General features: G+C 45.4%; 1 protein-coding gene across 1 annotated transcript in view; it reads right to left on the bottom strand.

Annotated features, from left to right (window-relative positions):
- The window catches only part of PRKCE (protein kinase C epsilon), a 491,004-nt gene that overhangs the window by 22,394 nt on the left and 445,459 nt on the right, over nt 1–23,151 (bottom strand). The window contains exons 12-13 of the mRNA XM_040351558.1: nt 16,567–16,705; nt 14,644–14,832 (exon numbers count right to left, since the gene is read on the bottom strand). Coding sequence (XP_040207492.1) covers nt 14,644–14,832; nt 16,567–16,705 — 328 coding nt within the window. The remainder of the gene's footprint in view (nt 1–14,643; nt 14,833–16,566; nt 16,706–23,151) is intronic.

Below are 23,151 nucleotides of genomic sequence, written 5' to 3'. Positions count from 1 at the left end.
TACTTAAAGAAAGGGCGCGGCTGATTTTGGTCTCTCGGGACCTGCATCTTCTCCTCTGCGGAGCTGCTGACAGCCCAGCGGTGTGATTAGGCCAGAAGCCTGGGGCCTAGATTCGCCGAGAGACCAGCCTTCCGGAAGGAAGCAAGACTCCAGTATCCAGCCCATGTTCCTGGAGATCGAAGAGGAAGCCCAGCTGACAACTGAAACAGTGGAGCCACCCTTGTCCGGGACCCTTGTGCTGTGGAGCAGTGTTTTACCAACGCGCCTTCTCAGGAGAACTCAGGCGGATCGGCCTGCCGGGTAAGAGAGCACAGGCTCAGCTTTTTGACTTCCACTTAAGACAGACACCCTAGTGCTTCCACACAGGCCGTAGACACACGTTTGGCCTCCAGCTGAAACTTAACTGCTTAGGTGTTTTATAGAAGTGACTGATGCTGACGAACGATCAGTTTACCAACGTTTGCTGTTCCAGATATTTTGTTGTTTAACTTCTTTCACTGATTGCCACTTGTGGATTATAAATTTAACGTGCACCAACCGGCCGCAACGTGACATTAAGGATCAAACAGCCTTTTTACACAATGCAGGGGATTAACCCCTTAGGTTCCACAGTGAGTGATACAAGCATGCATTACTGCATATACAGAGTGATTTGACTGTTGTGTGTTTAGTAAGACTTTAAGCTCCATTTACATACTAAAGCTTCTCACACTAGATGACTGCAGAGATCTGGAAGAAATATACAAAACACATCAAGATTCATGCAAGACTAAATATACCTCTTGTATTTGGACAATATTTGCTTATCCAAAAGGTAAACCAGGATAACAGTGTAACATTAGCAAGTATTTTGTAGTATAACTTTTTTTAGGAAGGGTGACAGATTAGTAGGCAATATGCAATTTGAGCCCCAAATTTTTGTTTTTTGGTACCGGTATTAAGAGAGGAAATATTAGAACCCCTGCCTGCTCTGGTGACCACCGTCTCTGGAAAAGGAAGTACAAGAATCTCTCCAATAGGAGGGTAAAGAATGAGAACCTAAGGGGGTATACAGCTCAGCCTCACAAATCGGAGTATACAGCTCAGCCTCACAAATCGGAGTATACAGCTCAGCCTCACAAATCGGAGTATACAGCTCAGCCTCACAAATCGGAGTATACAACTCAGCCTCACAAATCGGAGTATACAACTCAGCCTCACAAATCGGAGTATACAACTCAGCCTCACAAATCGGAGTATACAATTCAGACTCACAAATCGGAGTATACAGCTCAGCCTCACAAATCGGAGTATACAGCTCAGCCTCACAGATCAGGGTATGCAGCTCAGCCTCACAGATCAGGGAAGGTAGCTCAGCCTCACAGATCAGGGTATATAGCTCAGTATTACAGATCAGGGTATATAGCTCAGTATTACAGATCAGGGTATATAGCTCAGCCTCACATATCAGGGTATGCAGGTATACATCATCTGTGCTGTATACGGCTATATACACCCACCTTCCTTCCTGTATATAGAGACCTTTCTCTGACTGCAGATATACATCTGTTCTGAATACAGCTATTTATACAGTACTAGGACAGGTGATGTATATCTGCAGTCAATGATAATGGAGGAAGGTCTCTATATACAGGAAGGAAGCAGGTGGGTGTATATCAATGTATACACTACACAGGACAGATGCACTCACAATTTGTGTATATTATCTGTGTAGTGTATACAGCTATATATACACACACACATCCAGGGAGACTGACAAGTGACACCTCCTGATTGACCCTCAGTAGTCAGTACATGGCAGAAATCCCCAAAATGTATTTGCAGCCGGCGAGACATGATGTGGCAGTGGCACACTCACCGACACCCTAATACTCCAGTCCAGCCGCGCGATCAGTCATCCGCCCTGTCCTGGGCCCAGTCTACACTGAGTGGAGAATGACAGAGAAGAGCAGGAAAGTGTGTGCAAAGTGGAGGGGCTGTCAGAGTAGAGAGAGACAGAATTAAGAGTGAAGACTGAGCCTGAGGGCCACGGCGCCGGCACTTACCGTTAGCCGGAATCACAGAGGCGTCGCTCAGGCCTTCCTTAATCCACCACACACAGTCCACAGCACAGTGAGTGGTGGAGGGGAACCAGAAGCGACGCTGCAGTACTGCAAAAAGCACCGCCCACTGTCCTCCTCCTAACTAATTAAAAACAGCACAGGAGCCAAAGGGACAAATCATTGTAGAATGGGAGTGTGTGCAGGCGCATCGTTTGAGCCCTGAACACTCCCTTTAATTTTTTTATTACTAATTTGGGGGGGGGGGGGGCATGGCACCTATATGCCCCATATTAACTGGTTTTCATTGATTCATGTGTACCAAACTGCAAAGATCTGACCATCGTCACTGAGGCAAAACGTTAAAGGAAATCTCCCACTGGAGACACAAAAAATGACAGATTCTCCACTACGTTCCAAAACTAACAAACACAAGTCTTCTATTGTAACAGAAAAACAAGAACATACAAAACTGAGCAACACAATTCTGATTTCTCTATATACGTAGTTTCTGTTTCAGGGTTGCTAAGAGCGGCACTGTGCATAACTGGGCATTATAATTACACCGATTCTAGTTATACATACAGGTGTCCCACTTATACTGTGCATATATAATTACCTACTGTATAATAATGTGTAAATTGTGAAGAAGTATAAAAGGCTAGAAAAAAAGGAATCACAAGAAGGAAGTAATCCCAAAAGAGGGGTACCCAAAGAAGAATACAAAGAAAAATAATCACAAGAGGGGTGAAGAATACCAAGAAAAGGGTAATCAAGAGAGTGGAACAACAAAAGAATCCCAAAAAGCGGGTAATCTCAAAAAAGGGGAACCAAAGATGAATCCCAAAACAGAGGTAATCCCAAGAGAAGGAAATCTAAAAAGAATCCAAAGAAAAGGGTCATCCTGAGAGAGATGATCCTAAAGAAGAATCCCAAGAAATAGGTAATCCCAAAAGAGGTGAACCCAAAGAAAAATCCCAAGAAAGGGGTACTCCCAAAAGAGAGGAACCTAAGGAACAACACCAGGAAAGTTGTAATCTCAGGAAAGGGGAACCCAAACATTTTTACAAGAAAAAGGGTAATCAAGAGAGGGGAACCCAAATAAAATGGTAATCTCAAAAGAGGGGATCCCAAACAAGAATTCCAAGAAAAGGGTAAACCCAAAAGAGATAAACCTAAACAAGAATGCCAAGAAAGGTGTAATCCCAAGAGGTTAACCCAAAGAGGAATCCCAAAAAGGGGTAATTCCAAAGGAGGCAAACCCAAATAATCACAAGAAAGGGATAATCCCAAACGAGGTGAATCCAAAGAAGAAAGCCAAGACAGTGGTAATCCCAAAAAAGGTGAACTCAAAAAGAATCCCGAGAAAAGGGTAATTTCAAGAGCGGGTATCCCAAAAATAAACCCAAGAAAAAAGGGAATTCCCAAGAGACAGGGGCCCAAAGAAGAATCCTAAGAAAAAGGTTATCCCAAGAGGGGATCCCCATGAAGTATCACAAGAAAGAGATAATGTCAATAGAGGTGATCCAAAGACGAATCCCAAGAAAGTGGGGATCCCAAGAGGGGAACCCAAAAACAATGCCAAGAAAATGGTTATCCTGAGAGAGGTGATCCCAAAGAAGAATCCCACAAGAAAGGGATAGTCTCAAGAGAGGGTAACCCAAAGAAGAATCCCAAAATAAGGGGTAATCCCAAGAGAGGGTAACCCAAATAATCACAAGAAAGTGGTAATTCCAAAAGAGGAAAGCCAAAGAAAAGTACCCAGACAACGGTAATCCCAAGAAAGGTGAACTCTAAAAGAATCCCCAGAAAAGGCTAAAGGCTAAAGAGAGAGGATCCCAAAAAGAAACCCAAGAAAAAGGAAATTCCCAAAAGGGGGGCCCAAAGAAGAATCCCAAGAAAGATGTCATCCCAGGAGTGGGGAATCCAAAGATGAATCACAAAAAAGGGGTATTTCCAAGAAAGTGGATCAAAAAGAAGAATCACAAGGGGTGGTAAGCAGGCTAATAAATACTGCTTGAGAATATGAAAAAAAAAAAACGTTAGGCAACTATGTCATAGGTAAAAGAAAAAAATAAAGGTAAACGTGGCTTTAAAGGGGTTTCTGCCTGAAGTACGCAAGAATTAAAACCAAAGTCTGCTAGTACAATGTGAGGAAATCAAGTTTTCCAAGTCTAATCCCCAGCTAGCATTCTCCAGTAAACTGCACAGACGCCTCCCCGCTTCCTCTGCCTTTCCTGTAGAACAGAACAACATTGCTGGCCTATGTGACTAAGATCACAGCATCACAGCTATTAATAATGATCAGACAATGAAATTCGAGGCATTCCAGGCTTTTCATTTTATTACAATTATTGTCTTCATTCAATTATTTATGTCTGCTCCTATTCAGTCTCAGAACTAAATGACCTGGCTTTAGAAAGTCAAAGAATACCAGGCACGGCTTCAACTCTGTCTGGAGTCATTATAACATTGCTGGCTGCCATAGGCCAATGGATCTACAGACAATGCTGGATCTCCAGGTTTATGACCCTTTCCAGAAATGCGGTCATTAGCCAGTACAAGATTTTTCTGCAGGAATGGACATCTTACCGGTGAAAACTGCGCTACTTCACAGGGGACACAACGAAAAAGAGGGGCCCATCAGGAACAGAAGTGTGGCAGCAAGAACGACCAGAAACATGACTCAAAACTGAACATAAAGGGCTTGTAAAGGAAAATGTTTTTCACCTTAAGAGCCCTTTCACACTGGTGAGTTTTTGCGGTAAAAATAGAGCTATTAAAACGCTCATAAAACGCTCCCCATGCATCTCAATTAACCCTATCACACTGAGGCGTTGCGCTGGAGGAGCGTTGAGAAAAGTCCTGCAAGCAGCATCTTTGGAGCAGCTTTTGAGCGCTGAAAAAAAACGTTCCAAAAACGCTCCTCTCTATTGAAATGAATTGAAAACGCGGTGTTTTACCGCTATTTTAACGCTCCGCTATAGGCGTTTCCAGTGTGAAAGGGCTTTAATGCATCCAATGCATCAAGGTGAAAAAACATCCGACACCACCGCCCCCCCGAGCCCCCCGTTTTACTTACCTCACCCCTCGAAAGTCCCGCGCTCGTCCCTGTCATCCTCTTCGGTTCCCAGCCTGGCCGTTGATTGGCTAGGTTGAACGAATTGATAGCAGCGCAGGCATTGGCTGGCGCTGCTGTCAATCACATCCAATGACGCGATGTGCCGGGGGGCAGGGCTGAGTGATACAGTTGGCGGCTTTGCCCACCCCTGTATCATGGGAGCGCGCCCGCAAGAGCTTTCTACCATGCGAGCTTGCTCGGATTAAGGTGGAAAGCTCTTGCGGAGGGGGAGCCATGACAGCCGCCGAGGGACCCCAGAAGACGTGGATCGGGCCACTGTGTGCAAAACGAGCCACACAATGGAGGCAAGTATAACATGTTTGTTATTTAAAAAAAAATTATATTTTAACTTTAGTGTCGCTTTAAGCTTCTCTGTTCCCTTTTCTTCCATGATTGTCTCTTTCCCACCCTAGGATGCCTACAGGGTGAGAAAACTGTCCAGTACACAAATCCCTCTCCCCTCTATCCAAAACCCAAAAATGTTTTGCCTTCAGTTATACTTTAATTTATAATTAAATAGTAGTTCTTAAAGTGATATTAAAGTTTTGTTTTGTAATAACAAATATGTTATTTTTACCTTCTCTGTGGTTTTGCACAGAACAGCCCAGATCCTCCTCTTCTCAGGTCCCTCGCCGGCCCCTCCTGGCTCCTCCCTCCTGCCCCCACAGCAAGCAGCTTGCTATAGGGGAACTCAAATCGCTGCTCTGGGACTGTCCCTGATTTGGAGCAATGTCCCTCATTCCTCCTCATTTGTCCCTCATTTTGATCTATATAGATTTATATAAAATGCACTTTTTAATCTATCAAGATGTGTTTTCCCAGCGCATAATGTCACAGTCACGAAAAAAAAAAAAACGTTGATCGCCGCCATTAGTAGTAAAAAAAAAAAATTATTAATAAAAATGCCATAAAACTATCCCCTATTTTGTAAACGCTATAAATTTTGCGCAAACCAATCGATAAACCGCTTATTGCGATTTTTTTTACCAAAATAAGGTAGAAGAATACGTATCGGCCTAAACTGAGGAAAAAAAAATGTTTTTTTATATCTTTTTTGGGGATATTATAGCAAAAAGTAAAAAATATTGCATTTTTTTCAAAATTGTCACTCTATTTTTGTTTAGAACGCAAAAAATAAAAACCGCAGAGGTGGTCAAATACCACCAAAAGAAAACTCTATTTGTGGGGAAAAAAGGATGCCAATTTTGTTTGGGAGCCACGTCGAACGACCACGCAATTGCCAGTTAAAGCGACGCAGTGCCGAATCGCCTTTAAGGGGCAAGGTCCTTAATCAGCATAATGGTCCGGGTCTTAAGTGGTTATGGGTGTATGGCACGGGGTGTGTCCTATGCCTGCATACTTTTGCTGATAGGCATTCCCATCTCAAAAAGTTGGGAGGTGTGGTCTTAGTCCATAGGGTTCAATATTGAGTTGGCCCACCGTTTGCAGCTATAACAGCTTCAAGTCTTCTGGGAAGGCCGTCCACAAGGTTTAGGAGTGTGTCTATGGGAATGTCTGACCATTCTTCCAGAAGTGCATTTGTGAGGTCAGGCACTGATATTGGGCGAGAAAGGCCTGGCTCGCAGTCATCCCAAAGGTGTTCTATTGGGCTAAGGTCAGGGTTGTGCAGGCCAGTCAGGTTCCTCCACGCCAAACTCGCTCATCCATGTCTTTATAAAATATACTGGGGCAGATCCTCAAAGAAATTACGCCGGCGTATCTGTTGATACGCCGCGTAATTTCAAATTTTGCGTAATCCATGGCGAGTATGCAAATTAGCTATTTCCGACGATCCACGAACGTACGAGCGGCCGTCGCAATCTTTTACGTAGTTTCCGTTTGGCTTTTTCCGGCGTATAGTTTAAGCTGCTATCTGGTGGCGTACTCAATGTTAAGTATGGCCATCGTTCCCGCGTATAATTTTGAAAAATTTTCTTCGTTGGCGTAAGTCGTCCGTGAATGGGGCTGGACGCCATTTACGTTCATGCCGAAAACAATGACGTCCTTGCGACGTCATTTGGAGCAATGCACCCTGGGAGTTTTGACGGACGGGGCATGCGCAGTTCGTTAGGTGCGGTGACACACTTCTTTTAAATGAAACACACTCCCTACTCGCCGCATTTTAATTCCGCGCTCGATACACTACGCCGCCGTAACTTACGGCGCAAATTCTGTCTGGATTCAAACCAAAGCCAGGTAAGTTACGGCGGCGTAGCGTATCTCAGATACGCTGCGCCGGTGCAGATCTTTGTAAATCTGCCCCACTATGTTTGAGGGTTCTAAGTAATCTTCAGGCCTAAAATAAAAAAAATGTTAAACTCAAAAAGGCCTCTGGCAGCGAAAGGGTTAAGGCCAGTTCCCCTTCCCCCGGCCTTGGACAGGACGATTACCTTGTGTTTTGGCCCCGTATCAAACTCCAGGTGTCCTCCATAGTCACAGGCTTTGAGTCATATTTCAGTAGTAATCCTTTTGTTTATGTGCTCTGCGCATTGATTTTTGGTTATTCCCTTTCTTGTCCCAGCAGATCACATTCACGTGTGTGTTATTTTATTTTTACCTGCTGGGACTCAATTAATATTCGGAAACTAAAGTCAGACTATTACGCAACCTCATATCTGAGAACATGTCGGAAAGGCAAACTGGCACCGAGATGGCATTCTTTCCCCGGCTTTACAGGGTAGGGTTCCTATTCTACCCAGTTTAAATTACAAAAACAATTATCTCATTGTGGATTTTACAAATACATCATTTATAACACAAACATGCGCATCTGTAGATGGTTACAGAAAAAACAAACGCAACAAATAAGTCTGGAATTATGTACAAACGCTTCTACTAATTGCTCAGTATATACAAGCTTCTTACACTTACCGTTCCACTCCAGGCAAAAAAAATCCCCCCTCCCCCACCCCTAGACTCAAAGGGTTATATGCTCATTAAAGTGACACTAAACAATATCTTAATTTAAAAAAATCTATATGTAAGGAGTGCTCTGGTGGCACATCTGATGTAAGGGGGCTCTGGTGGGCACATCAGATGTAAGGGGGGGCTCTGATGGGAGGCACCAGATGTAAGGGGGCTCTGGTGGGCACATCTGATGTAAGGGGGCTCTGGTGGGCACATCTGATGTAAGGGGGCTCTGGTGGGCACATCAGATGTAAGGGGGGGCTCTGATGGGAGGCACCAGATGTAAGGGGGCTCTGGTGGGCACATCTGATGTAAGGGGGCTCTGGTGGGCACATCTGATGTAAGGGGGCTCTGGTGGGCACATCTGATGTAAGGGGGCTCTGGTGGGCACATCAGATGTAAGGGGGGGCTCTGATGGGAGGCACCAGATGTAAGGGGGCTCTGGTGGGCACATCAGATGTAAGGGGGCTCTGGTGGAAGGCACCAGATGTAAAGGGGGGGGGCTCTGGTGGGAGGCACCAGATGTAAAGGGGGGGCTCTGGTGGGAGGCACCAGATGTAAGGGGGGGCTCTGGTGGGAGGCACCAGATGTAAAGGGGGGGCTCTGGTGGGAGGCACCAGATGTAAAGGGGGGGCTCTGGTGGGAGGCACCAGATGTAAAGGGGGGGCTCTGGTGGGAGGCACCAGATGTAAAGGGGGGGCTCTGGTGGGAGGCACCAGAAGTAAAGGGGGGGCTCTGGTGGGAGGCACCAGATGTAAAGGGGGGGGCTCTGGTGGGAGGCACCAGATGTAAGGGGGGGCTCTGGTGGGAGGCACCAGATGTAAGGGGGGGCTCTGGTGGGAGGCACCAGATGTAAGGGGGGGGCTCTGGTGGGAGGCACCAGATGTAAAGGGGGGGCTCTGGTGGGAGGCACCAGATGTAAGGGGGGGCTCTGGTGGGAGGCACCAGATGTAAGGGGGGGCTCTGGTGGGAGGCACCAGATGTAAAGGGGGGGCCCTGGTGGGAGGCACCAGATGTAAAGGGGGGGCTCTGGTGGGAGGCACCAGATGTAAAGGGGGGGCTCTGGTGGGAGGCACCAGATGTAAAGGGGGGGCTCTGGTGGGAGGCACCAGATGTAAAGGGGGGGCTCTGGTGGGAGGCACCAGATGTAAAGGGGGGGCTCTGGTGGGAGGCACCAGATGTAAAGGGGGGGCTCTGGTGGGAGGCACCAGATGTTAAGGGGGGGCTCTGGTGGGAGGCACCAGATGTAAGGGGGGGCTCTGGTGGAGACACCTGATGTAAGGGGGGTTCTGGTTGAAACACCAGATGTAAGGGGTGCTCTGTTGGCACATCTGATGTAAGGGGGTCTCTGGTGGAGACACCAGATGTAAGGGGGGACACTAAATGTAAAGGTACACTCTGATGGGGACACCAGATGTAAGGGGAACACTAATAGAGACACCTTAATTATTAAAGGAGAGCAGATGGAGTTCCCAGCACAGTCAGAAAACTGACCTTGCTGTGCTCCCTTGACTAGCATGATCAGTTTTTATTGGAAGCAATATAAAGAGAACAGGAGACTTTCTCCTACAAGTACATGGTACAGCAGGCACACATCAGGAATATGAAATGTTGGATTATTCTTTAAGCTGGGGAAATTCCCTTGCAAAGTGTGACTTGCCTTGCAAAGTGAACATTTGCCTTTAGTAGATCAACTTCAATAAATCCATACTCAAGGTTGCAAGAAGTGAACACAATGGGGTTAATTCACTAAGGGCAAACAGACTGGTCACTTTGTAAGGGAAGATGCACTTTGCATGTGAATTTTCCACAGAGCTTAGTAAATGAGATGAAGCTTTGCTGACTTCCATCATCCAATCACGTGCAAGCAAAAATACTGTTTAATTTAACGTGCACATGATTGGGTATTCTTTGCAAAGTGAAATTCCACCACATTCACCGAGCTCTGGGGAAAATTCCCTTGCAAAGTAAAACAGCCTATGTGTCTTTAGTAAGTCTACACTTCTGTGTTGTTTGTGTGAACAGTTCCAGAACAATCATCAGGGTACCAAAACAACTCAAGAAACGTCATAATTAGAATCAGGCCCGACGTGATTACATTAACCAATTTAAACCACGGAAGGATCCCTCCGGGGAATGTTTTGACCCACATTCAAGGTTTTCATTCGTTGAAAATGGTTTAGTGGAAGTTGTAATTCTTCCTCTCTAACTGATAAAACATTACTGGATAGATTTATGACTTTTCCAATTCAATATAAAAATAAAACAACCGGTCTTTACCGTTTAATGCGGTTTCCAACAAATAAATATGCATTCTAGCTATAACCCTCTTTTCTTTAAAAGCCATGAGAACCAAAAAAGTTCCGACTTCCAATCTGTTCTTTAGGCTTCCGTTGCATGCAATTATTTAAAAGTCCAAGAATCTAGTAATATGATGAACTCCGATCACTGGAGGAAAAGGAGCTGGCAGTGGCAAGTGAAGGGCAAATCTATATTGATCAGTGGCAGCCCGTCCATTAGGGGTGCCGGAGCGCCACCCCCTCTATCCACGGCCACTATTTTGCAGGACAGCGCCACCCCCTATTAATGCGTCCGGCCCCTTTCAGGATGCCTGGGCGCATGAATAACAGCGGCGGGGGTGTTTTTTGAAGCAGAGTCTCTAATAGGCTTCAAAATAGGGCATTGCGCCAGGAGCCCATCCAGGTGTTACAACAGTGATTTAAAGCATTGTTCCAACCACAATTAGCATTTTTTAAATGTATGTCCTTTCATCATGTGTTTTTATAATATAAATCCGGTCACTTACTATTTTACAATCCGCCGCCGCTCCGCATAGTTATTCAAAAAAGATCGTTTATAAAACTATGTCCACACACGTTGTCATTTTGCTTGTGGGCATTGTGAAGCCCACAAGCACTTACTTCCTGGAAGTCTTGGATTGGGAGTGATCATTGGGTAGCGCACTGCATCCTGGGAAATGATGACACACATTTCCCAGGAGCATTAGAGGGAGATGATGTCAGGATCGTAGGCGATTCCAAAGGCAGATTTCGTGGGACTACATAGCAACAGGCATTTCCAGATGAGTAAAAACATTTTTTTTTCTTTTTTAGGTCTAATGAGCACAAAAATGAAAAAAAAAATATTTGGGGATGGAAACTCCACTTTAACTACTTCAATAGCGGGCATTTTCGCCCCTTCCTGCCCAAGTCTATTTTCAGTTTTCACTGCTGTCGCACTTTGAATGACAATTGCATGGTCATGTAACACTGTACCCAAACGATCATATAATTTTCTTCCCACCAATAGAGATTTCTTTTGGTGGTATTTGATTACCTCTGGGGTTTTTATTTTTTGCTAAACAAACTAAAAAAAGACAGAAAAAAATAGTTTTTTTCTTAGTTTCCGTCATAAAATGTTGTTTTCTCCTAAACCGACAGGCGCTGATTAGGCGGCACTGATATGTAGAATTGATGGGCATAGGTGGCACTGATGGACACTAATGGCACTGATGAGGAGGTACTGACAGGTGTTACTGCTGGGCACTTATTGGCACTTTGGTGGGCTCTGATGGGAACTCTGGCAGGCACTGAGATTTTTTTTTTAAGGGGGCACTGACTGGCAGCTGTTTGGCACCAATTGGCAGGTGATGGCTGTTGTAATATGTGTAGGTATTTAAAATATTGTGTTATATGTATGGCATGATATATATATGTGTTACATACAGGCATTCAAGATTACACATCAAAGAGTGTTTGTGACCAAAGGGGTTAGTAGCCAAACACATATCAAAGGGATGGCTGAAGACCCTTAGATGTGTTAATCTTATGAAAGACTACCTAGGAATTATTTATTGATGGTTATTATTTGGTTATTTTTTTATTTATTGATGGTAATTAGACTTGAGGGGGTATTCATTCAGGGAAACATTTGGTCGACCTGGAAGAACCCCTCCCTCCAGTGTGAGACCAGTATTTTGAGACATTCAAGCTGGCATTCAGTTTAGTCTTGTCACAGGTCTAGGAAGAGACTTTGAATTATATACTCTGTTGGATATTGTATCGTCTGTGGACTTTGGACTTTGTTGGTTATTGGAAGTTAAATTAAAATGCATTCTCTGGAGAGCCTGTGTGTTGCTGCGAAACAACAAATCTATAATCTACATACTAAATATCAATTATCTAACCGGACTCCATACATTTTATATCACTACAATGGCCACATCTGATAGGGGCTGTGCTGATAATCAATCTGCCGATTATCAGCACAGAGCCCCCCCTCTGACAGGGAGAGCTGTCGATTGGCTCTCCCTGTCAGCACGAACCGAGGACTTACCAGCACTTCCTGGTTCACGCGATGATCAGCTGTGATTGGTCACAGCTGATCACGTGGTAAGAAGCCTCTGTCAGACTGACCTGCCGCACATGCGTGGGCTCACGATGGGAAGTGATATGACGCCCAGTGAGGATAACAGAACCACTTCTCAGCTGTCAATCTGCTATAGGCCGGGCGGGAAGTGGGTAATATTTACTATTGAAATACTGATCCTCAATCCGGCCAATCAGAAGCAGGTCTGAGACCCATTTTCTGATTGACCGAACAGATAAGAATCCCAATTGGCCACCAAGGAGAAGGGAAGAATGCAAATGGGAAAAAAAATGTTTTTGCCTTTATTCAAAAAATACATTTAAAAATACATGCCACAGCAGATCAGAACGGACAGCAGATCAGAACGGACAGAAGATCGATGCGTTTCACACTAACAAACAGTGCTAGGTCATAGCTATGACTAAGCACGGTTTGTAAGCGTAAAACGCATCAGCTCTTCTGTCCGTTCTGATCTGCTGTGGCATGTATTTTTAAATCCAGTTTTTGAATAAAGGCAAAAACTTTTTTTTTGGAGTGCAGCTGTCCAGAATTTTTTCCCATTTGCATTGTTGCATGCATTGCCAGCACCTGGGGCTTCTAATCTGGAGGAGAGGCTTTTACATTCGTTTTGACCTGCCTGGAGCAGTGATATCCCTTTCTCTAAGGAGAAGAGAGGAAACGGAAGCCGCCGCGATGCCCGTGGAGAGCAGGGGAAGGGAAAGCCGCCACCAAGCAAGGGAAGCCGCAGGTGAAGCCTGGGAGAAGCGCTGCCCACCATAGATGGGGTTGGTGCACCAGACCCACCTGACTTGGGGGGGGGAGGGAGGTTAAGAGGTGGTACGGTTTGCCGCCCCCCCCCCCCCCCCAAAAAGAAATTTACCACCGGCCGCCACTGATATTGATCTATCAAATGGAGATGAAAAAAGATTGAAGGAAGTGATTGCAGTATGTACATTTTACAGACACCCATGTGGCCAGATTTGTAAAGCTCATTCTACAAAGGTTTCCAAGTCTTGCATTCCGTCCTCAAGTATCTACATTCCCATTGACTCTGTGGGAGGCACTCGGGGAGTGTGGCCAGCCTCTGGGCACACGCTCGGGGAGTGTGGCCAGCCTCTGGCACACGCTCGGGGAGTGTGGCCAGCCTCTGGCACACGCTCGGGGACTGTGGCCAGCCTCTGGCACACGCTCGGGGACTGTGGCCAGCCTCTGGCACACGCTCGGGGACTGTGGCCAGCCTCTGGCACACGCTCGGGGACTGTGGCCAGCCTCTGGCACACGCTCGGGGACTGTGGCCAGCCTCTGGCACACGCTCGGGGACTGTGGCCAGCCTCTGGCACACGCTCAGGGACTGTGGCCAGCCTCTGGCACACGCTCGGGGACTGTGGCCAGCCTCTGGCACACGCTCGGGGACTGTGGCCAGCCTCTGGCACACGCTCGGGGACTGTGGCCAGCCTCTGGCACACGCTCGGGGACTGTGGCCAGCCTGTGGGAGACACTCGGGGACTGTGGCCAGCCTGTGGGAGACACTCGGGGACTGTGGCCAGTCTCTGGGAGACACTCGGGGACTGTGGCCAGTCTCTGGGAGACACTCGGGGACTGTGGCCAGTCTTTGGTAGACAATCTGGGACTGAAGGAGGTACAGAAGTACTTCAGATATTTTTAGGGATTTCAAGCATTCTGCCAAAGGGGTCTGGCGCTGCAAACCTGCTGTACAGTACAAGTTGGTCAGGGACTGCGGACATACTGCAGTAAAATATTTATTACATTATAACCCAAAATATATAGTACGCAAGATGTTTGTAGCAGGAACTGTAATAATTGCAGCACATCTGACACAGCGGTAGGAGAGATTCAGGACAAACAGGGTATGAATAACTGTCTTTTATTGTGTCCCGCAGACTGGCAGGCACATCGAAGTGTAAACTGTCAGAAAGATAACAGAGATGAGCTTTGTTGGATATTTCCGTATAAAACAATTCTCTGATGCTCAGGTTTATCCAGCACACAACTGCACAGAAGGCAAACGTTATGTTCCTTTCCCACAAGCAATGTAATTCATCCCAGGCCCCATTATCTTAGCAGTGCCACCGTGAACTGAGCTTGAACTCCCAGTGGGCAACTTTTCGGTATTAGTCAATCTCAGTTTTTGGGAAGCATGAAAAAAATTAAAAGAAAATAAAAACGTCAAATTTGAGGAAAACTTACAGATTTTAAAATGCTGACGGCTTCTTTACTCAACCAAACTGGGTACAGAACGTCATCATGAAGGATGGATTCAAAGAGGTCATCTTCATTGTCAGCTTCGAAAGGAGGTTGACCTGCCATCATCTCATACATCAGGACACCTAGCGCCCACCAATCAACAGAGGGCCCATATTCCAATTCCTGTAATATCTGGAATGACAAAGAGAAATTCAGTTGAAACCAAATGTATCCCTATTATTTAAATATGGATACAAATACATTTGGGAATGCTAGGAAAAATTCTAACTTAATGTACCAATATTTCTACTTTGATGGTCACTCAATGCCTGCCACCCCAATTTAAAAGTGTTGTCCTGAAACTTTACACCAAGACTATGGAGTTCCCCTAACCTCCCTGACATTGTCCTACTGGCTACGCTATCAGGGTTCATTAAACAACCTAAAGAGGATACTTTAGCAGCTACGAGTAAGCATCACATGATGTAAAACATGTCGGCCACCTTTTTCCTGTTGTTCACTTCATCTCTTCGGTTGTTTATTGGATTTCATTTGTACAATTAAGACATTGTTTTAAGGAGTGCGGCCAGGGCCGCTGATAAGCCAGTACAACTGGCCCTGTTGTAGCGGGCCCGGAGGCCCACAGGGCCCCAGATGACAACTCCCCTTTTATTTATTTTTTATAAAAATATATATATATTGTTTTTAATATATTTTTATTTTATTTTTTATTAAAGAGACATTTTTTTTTCTTAGGGGTACGGGGGTCCCCAGGGGCCCGGAGATCCCCAGGGCCCGGGATGAAAACACCCCCTTTTTTTTTTATAAAAAAATACATTTTTATATATTTTTTTATTTTATATATATATATATATATATATATATATATATATATATATATATATATATATATATATATATATATATATATATACATACACACACACACACACATATATATATATATATATATATATATATATATATATATATTTTTTTTATTATTATTAAAGGACCGAGAGGTCCCCGGATGGCTACTCGTGACGCGATGTATGCGACCGTCGGAAGCCTGTCAATCAAATAGGAACGCCCAGTCCCGAAGACCATACCCGGAAGCGGCAGATAAGATCTATCTCTAAAATGGTAAGTACTGCTTCGATTTAAAAAAAAACACCCGATTCCCCTTCACAAAATGAGCCTCAATCGAATGTTAGAAATTGTTTTTCGTGTTAACTCCCGCTTTAAAGGGGTTGTAAAAATATTTTTTTTCCCCCTAAATAGCTTCCTTTACCTTAGTGCAGTCCTCCTTCACTTACCTCATCCTTCCATTTTGCTTTTAAATGTCCTTATTTCTTCTGAGAGATCCTCACTTCCTGTTCTTCTGTCTGTAACTCCACACAGTAATGCAAGGCTTTCTCCCTGGTGTGGAGAAAGCCTCTTGAGGGGGCGAGCAGGAGTGTCAGGACGCCCTCTAACACACAGCTCCTTTCTTTATCTGCAAAGTAGAGTGTCCTGACTTGCCTGCTCGCCCCCTCAAGAGGCTTTCTCCACACCAGGGAGAAAGCCTTGCATTACTGTGTGGAGTTACAGACAGAAGAACAGGAAGGGAGGATTTCTCAGAAGAAATTAGGACATTTAAAAGCAAAATGGAAGGATGAGGTAAGTGAAGGAGGACTGCACTAAGGTAAAGGAAGCCATTTAGGGATTTTTGTTTTACCTTTACAACCCTGTAAGCACTTGGGTATTAATTTCAATGGCCAGAATTAATCATTCTGGCCAATTCAATGAACATCCAAGCGTGTTAAACTAACTTATAAGCGCCAGGAGGAAAGGAGTCTAGGAGAGTCAGCAAAACATCCAGAGTGCATGAGGTCAAAGGCTACAGAATACTAAATCCATCATCCGAGGGGGTGGCAAATGACCTACCTCTGGAGCAATGTAGTCGGGGGTACCACAGAACGTCGTTGTAGTGACACCATTTAAAATTCCCTCCTTACACATCCCAAAGTCAGCCAATTTACAATGGCCTTCTGCGTCCAGCAGAATATTGTCCAGTTTTAGATCCCTGTAAAGAGAACAGGATACTTATTACTTACAAACCAATCCCACTTACTCTCACTTAACTATATACATGCAAAAGAAGTATACTACGTACAGGTAACTGAAAAAAATAACATATCATCCAACCATCCTAATACATCTAAAATGCTGTAAGGCAAAAGTGGGCCCCACCACCTTTGCAAAACAAGATCGTATCTTTATATAGCAAGAAAGCTTTATGAGGGTATCTAAAAAGGTATATCGGAGGAAATATCACAGATTTGCTAAAGACATTAAATGTTAAGAGTTTATTTACATTCATGACTACAGCTGGAAGTATTCATATTAACCACTTTAACCCCGGACCATATTGCTGGTCAAAGACCAGAGCACTTTTTGCGATTCGGCACTGCGTCGCTTTAACTGACAATTGCGCGGTCGTGCGACGTGGCTCCCAAACAAAATTGGCGTCCTTTTTTCCCCACAGATAGAGCTTTCTTTTGGTGGTATTTGATCACCTCTGCGGTTTTTAGTTTTTTGACAATAAACAAAAATAGAGCGACAATTTTGAAAATAATTAGTATTTTGTACTTTTTGCTATAATAAATATCCCCCAAAAATATATATATAAAAAAAAAATGTCCTTAGTTTAGGCCGATACGTATTCTTCTACAAAATCGCAATAAGCGTTTATTGATTGGTTTGCGCAAAAGTTATAGCGTTTACAAAATAGGGGGTATTTTTATGGCATTTTTATTAATATTTTTTTTTTTACTAGTAATGGCGGCGATCAGCGTTTTTTTTTTCGGTACCTCGACATTATGGCGGACACTTCGCACACTTTTGGGACCATTGGCATTTTTATAGCGATCAGCGCTATAAAAATGCATTGGATTACTATAAAAATGCCACTGGCAGTGAAGGGGTTAACACTAGGGGGCGGGGAAGTGGTTAAATATGTTCCCTGGGTGTGTTCTAACTGTAGGGGGGGTGAACTGACATGGGGAAATTACTGATCTTCTGTTCATACATTGTATGAACAGAAGATCAGCATTTCTCTCCCTGACAGGACCGGGAGCTGTGTGTTTACACACACAGCTCCCGGTCCTCGCTCTGTAACGAGCGATCGAGTGTGCCCGGCGGCAATCCCGCCCACCGGGCACTCGCACGGGAGTCGGGGGTGAGCGGGGGGTGCACGCGCCCCTAGTGGCCTGCGCGAGAGCCGACGTATAGCTACGGGCTCTCGCACAGGGGAGCAGACCTGCAGCCGTAAAACAACGGCGGCTGGTCGGCAACCAGTTAACCATCATATTTTAAGGATATCTAAGCCGAGATTGATATCATACTGACTCGCTTGTTTAAAGGGTTCTTTAGGTTTCCTTAATCACTGGAGACTAAGACAGGCCCATAAACGGTTGGAATTTCGGCTTTGTTCCTGTCGAGATTCGAACCGTGTATGGGCAGGCTGAATATACCAAGTTGATCAATCGATCAACTTGGGTACAACCGCATGCAAGGTTTTACCTTTAACCACTTGCCGACCGCGCACCGCAGTTATACGTCCACAAGGTGGCTCTGCTGGGCGAGAGCACGTAATATGACGTCCTCTCTCCCAGCCGCCACTAGGGGGCGCGCCTGCGCCGCCGGAGGCGCGCGCCCCCCCGACTCCCATGCGTGTGCCCGCCGGGCACATGCGATCGCTCGGTACAGAGCGGGGCCCGGGAGCTGTGTGTGTAAACACCCAGCTCCCGGTCCTGTCAGCAGGGGAAATGCTGATCTTCTGTTCATACAATGTAGGAACCGAGGATCAGTGTTTCCCCTAGTGAGGCCACCCCCCCCCCACAGTAAGAACACACCCAGGCATACTTAACCCCTTCCCCGCCCCCTAGTGTTAACCCCTTCACTGCCAGTGGCATTTTTATAGTAATCCAATGCATTTTTATAGCACTGATCGCTATAAAAATGCCAATGGTCCCAAAAATGTGTCAAAAGTGTCCGAAGTGTCCGCCATAATGTCGCAGTACCGAAAAAAAAATCGCTGATCGCTGCGATTACTAGTAAAAAAAATGACATAAAAATGACATAAAAATACCCCCTATTTTGTAAACGCTATAACTTTTGCGCAAACCAATCAATAAACGCTTATTGCGATTTTTTTTTACGAAAAATATGTAGAAGAAAACGTATCGGCTTAAACTGAGGAAAAAAAATGTTTTTTTATATATTTTTGGGGGATATTTATTATAGCAAAATGTAAAAAATATTATTTTTTTTCAAAATTGTCGCTCTATTTTTGTTTATAGCGCAAAAACTAAAAACCGCAGAGGTGATCAAATACCACCAAAAGAAAGCTCTATTTGTGGGGAAAAAAGGACGCCAATTTTGTTTGGGAGCCATGTCGCACGACCGCGCAATTGTCTGTTAAAGCGACGCAGTCCCGAATCGCAAAAAGTACTCTGGTCTTTGGGCAGCAATATGGTCCGGGGGGTAAGTGGTTAATTATCTCTAGTGGCTGCTATAGCCACTATCACTGTCTTCTCCCGCCGGGGACGACTTCACCCACCCTCCCTCCGGCAGGAGGGATTCCCGCATCAACACTGTCTGTATTGATGGAGGAATCAAGCCAAATTCTTTCCTGCAACCCATGGTTGCAGGAAAGAAATTTGCTCTGTTTATGGCCAGCCTAAGACATGAGTTAATTCACAGTAGAAGAAAACGAACAGCAGGGCAGTGAGGTCAGTATCAAATACAAAATCACTTTATTAAAATAAGCTGCACACTTACATTGAAGTTAACATTAAACAGCATGGATGGGGAACACCTGAGGGGCCAAGAAGTTGTGAAATATCATTTGAGAAAAAGGGTGAAGTCCCTGGAAACGCGTCATGCTCTCTGGACATCCATCAGGCATTTTGACAGCTGTCATCCTCGTGTGCAGCTGAGAACGCAGCCGCAGCCGTCAATATCCATACCTTGAGCTGGCTGGCTCTCTGTTATCCTCGGTCTCTGTTTGTTCAGTGATACCTACAGCCTCACACTGATCACAGCTGCTTGGTCTCAGGTGCTCCCTCTATGCTGTCTAATGCTTATTTTAATACAGTGAGTTTTTTATTTGATATTGACCTCAGCACCCCGCTGTTCATTTTCTTCTACATTGAGGTGATCCTACCCAGATCTTTTACGGGAGCTGCAGAGGTTCCAATCTCAGTCTCTTCTCCTGCTCAGCCATCCATCGATTACTCTTTCATCCATCAAGTTGCCTCACCCCTTCCTCTACCCTATTGATGGTCTATGGCAGGGATATGCAATTAGCGGACCTCCAGCTGTTGTAAAACTACAAGTTCTATCCTGCCTCTGTATCTGGGTGTCATGCTTGTGGCTGTCAGAGTCTTGCTATGCCTCATGACTTGTAGTTCTGCAACAGCTGGAGGTCCGCTAATTGCATATCCATGGTCTATGGATACAGATGAAAGTTTCAATGGACTAAATGACTCTGCACTTCTCCTAGGAACGCTGTAGTATGTACTGTGTACTAATACACTCTTTGGATTGGTTATAAGTTATTTCACACCCTATTTTATCAGCCAGAGGTTTGCAACGTTACCCATCCGCTTCTACTGCACTCTACAATAGAACCTCGGATTACAAGCATATCCGTTCCAGGAGAATGATCGTAATCCAAAGTACTCGCATATCAAAGAGAGTTTCCCCATTGAAGTCAATGGAAACGAAAATAATTTGTTCCGAATGGACTTCAATGGCATGCAATACCGCATGCAGGCAGAGGCAAGGGGCACCGAAGAGTCTCGGAAACGGGCGAAAAGGCCCGAGGACACCTCAGCTGACCTTGGCAAATCTCGGAAAGACTTAGTTCCCGAGATTTACCAAAGTCAGCTGTGCTGGTCCTTGGGCCTTACCGTGCATTTCCGAACGGTGCCGATTGGCTGCGATCATCGACATTCAGCTCTGCTCGGCTCCGGCACCCCCCACCTCAGGCCAAAAGTGGTACTGCACAACGCTTTGGACTGAATCGTGCTCGTTTTGCAAGAGAACATTCGCAAACCGAGTTACAATTTCTTAAAATACAGTGCTCGTATTGCGAAACGCTTGTTAATCGCATTACTCGCAATCCGAGGTTCCACTGTATATGGGTTAAGAGTAGTGTGCCACACTCCACTGCCATCTGCTCCTTGGACTAACGGTTGGACACATCACCACGCTTCCTGTAAGACCACATTTGTTGCTTCCACTGCCAAGTTCCTCCAATGGAGCTGGAAGTCAAGAGTCTTGTAGGCCTCATATTAGTGTCAAGTGAAATTGTGGCCCCCCAAAGCCAGAGAACTGCATCATAGCAGTAGGTGACATACTCCACCATAGAAATTAGAGGCATGCCCCTAAGAAATAGACGTCTATGGGTTTTGCGATGTGGCCATAGATTGGGCTAAGTATGTGTAGCGCTGCCCCCTCAGGAGCCGCTGAGTAGATTGGGATCGGCATAGTTGTGTTACCTCTGTGATGTGTCTAGGGGTGATGACGATGCTGAGAGCAATGACGGAATGTCCAAACAATTGATTGACGTTTTCTGTGCTTTTATTTGGGGTCAAACATGACAAACAGTCAACTTGAGGTAGATAGAATAGGTTGGTGAAAAGGAGAGAACTTTGCAGATTCAGGCTATGGATAGAAGAAGCAGTCCTGCCTCCAATGATTAATCTTGCTTCGTTGCCACTCCAGCCAGAGTGGGTAAAGTGCCCCTGGACAGGTCCCTCTCACAGACCTGGCAGCCAGGGTGTCACTCGGAACTGCTGGGAAGGAACAAGTCTCTGCCACCGACTTGGCTCTAATAAGACTTAGACTTTTGCCTCTGCCTCTGCCACAGGTCCAATACTTGTGAATATGGATGATAGAGCGAATCCTCCCAGTAAACACGGTTTTGCCTGAATCCCCCTCAGGTAGACTTGATAGCTTGGGGCCACCGAGATCCCCGATGGATGGTCTAAGCCCTATTGGATCACCTGCCTCCGGGTTCTCCTCAGACCGACTCCCCACCGAACAGCATAACTTGCTTGGGATCTTCTTAATAAAGATGGGGGACCCAGTAAGTCACTGGGGCCCCTTGGCAGCATTAGTTGCTCCGGGCCATGAGGGCCCAGAGTCAGGAACTCCGCGTAGCACGTGCGCCCCGGCCTGGTAGGCCATACCGCCGGGGCCTGTAATGCGCGCACACCCTAAAGGTGGGTGCCGCACCTGGAACCCGCGAAGAACCCCCGGAAAACGGCGTCTGCCACAGAAATACCCCTCCCCAGCAAGCCCCGCAAGTGAAACACTCCTCTGATTGGCTGCTGGGCAAAAGGGCGCCTCCGCCTGGACCTCTCTGGCGCCACCTGTCATCCAAAGATGGAACTACATCTCCGGAGCACAGAATGACCCAGGGAACAGTTCAGGGCTGGCAACAGCCAAATTTAGATAAATCAACATGGACGAAAGCAAGTAACTCTCTCATCCTACTAAATTTGACATACCACCTGTACTGAAAAGTACACAGGCGCTACATATGCATCTGGGGAGGGACCGTTTGCACAGTTCTTTGGGCACTAAATCTGGAATGTAAGAACTCAAGGAAAAATACCTGAAAATTGTCCTTTTAAAAAAATGTGATAATTTTCTTTTTTTATTAGAATTGAAATGTGAAGAATACGCAAGGTAGCACTTATGAAAATTTTGAGTTGGAGGTTTAAAGATGAGCGAATTTGTCTTCATCTATTAGCCAGATATTGAAGCATGCTCCTGTGTTGCTTTTCTTGGCAGTTCGGTAGTTGGCAATTGCTTTGGATCTTTGTGTGCCTAGTAAATGAAGAAATGATGAGACAGAACACATCGGCCCTCTTGTCTGATCCAGCTCAAAGCCGGCTCTTCAGCAGAGCACACTACTGCAGTATACTGAGCACCCTATTGAAAGAGACACCTGCTGGTCTCATTCACTTCCTACCATGACGTTTGCTGATGTGCTTAATGCCACATAGTCAGGAGATTTTCACAGTTATTAATTCTGCCCACAAAACATGAACACATTTTCTTTCCCAGTGGAAATATTTAGGTTAAAGCGGAACTCCAGACAAGCAGCTAAAGACACAGAGGAAATATACAGCGGGTAAAATAAGTATTGAAGCCGTCACCGTTTGTCTAGGTAAATATATTTATAAAGGTGCTTTTGACATGAAATTTTCACCACGTCAATAACAACCCATGCAATCAATACATACAAAGAAACCAAAACAAAGAAGTTCAGAAACGAAGTTATGTTTAACCACTTAAGCCCCGGACCTTTAGGCAGCTAAATGCCCAGGCCAGGTTTTGCGATTCGGCACTGCGTCGCTTTAACAGACAATTGCGCGGTCGTGCAACGTGGCTCCCAAACAAAATTGGCGTCCCTTTTTCCCCACAAATAGAGCTTTCTTTTGGTGGTATTTA

Source organism: Rana temporaria, chromosome 4, assembly GCF_905171775.1.
Source record: "Rana temporaria chromosome 4, aRanTem1.1, whole genome shotgun sequence".
Taxonomy (NCBI): Eukaryota; Metazoa; Chordata; class Amphibia; order Anura; family Ranidae; genus Rana; species Rana temporaria.
The sequence above is the reverse complement of the archived record's forward strand: the minus strand, read 5'-3'. Positions and strand labels throughout refer to the sequence as shown.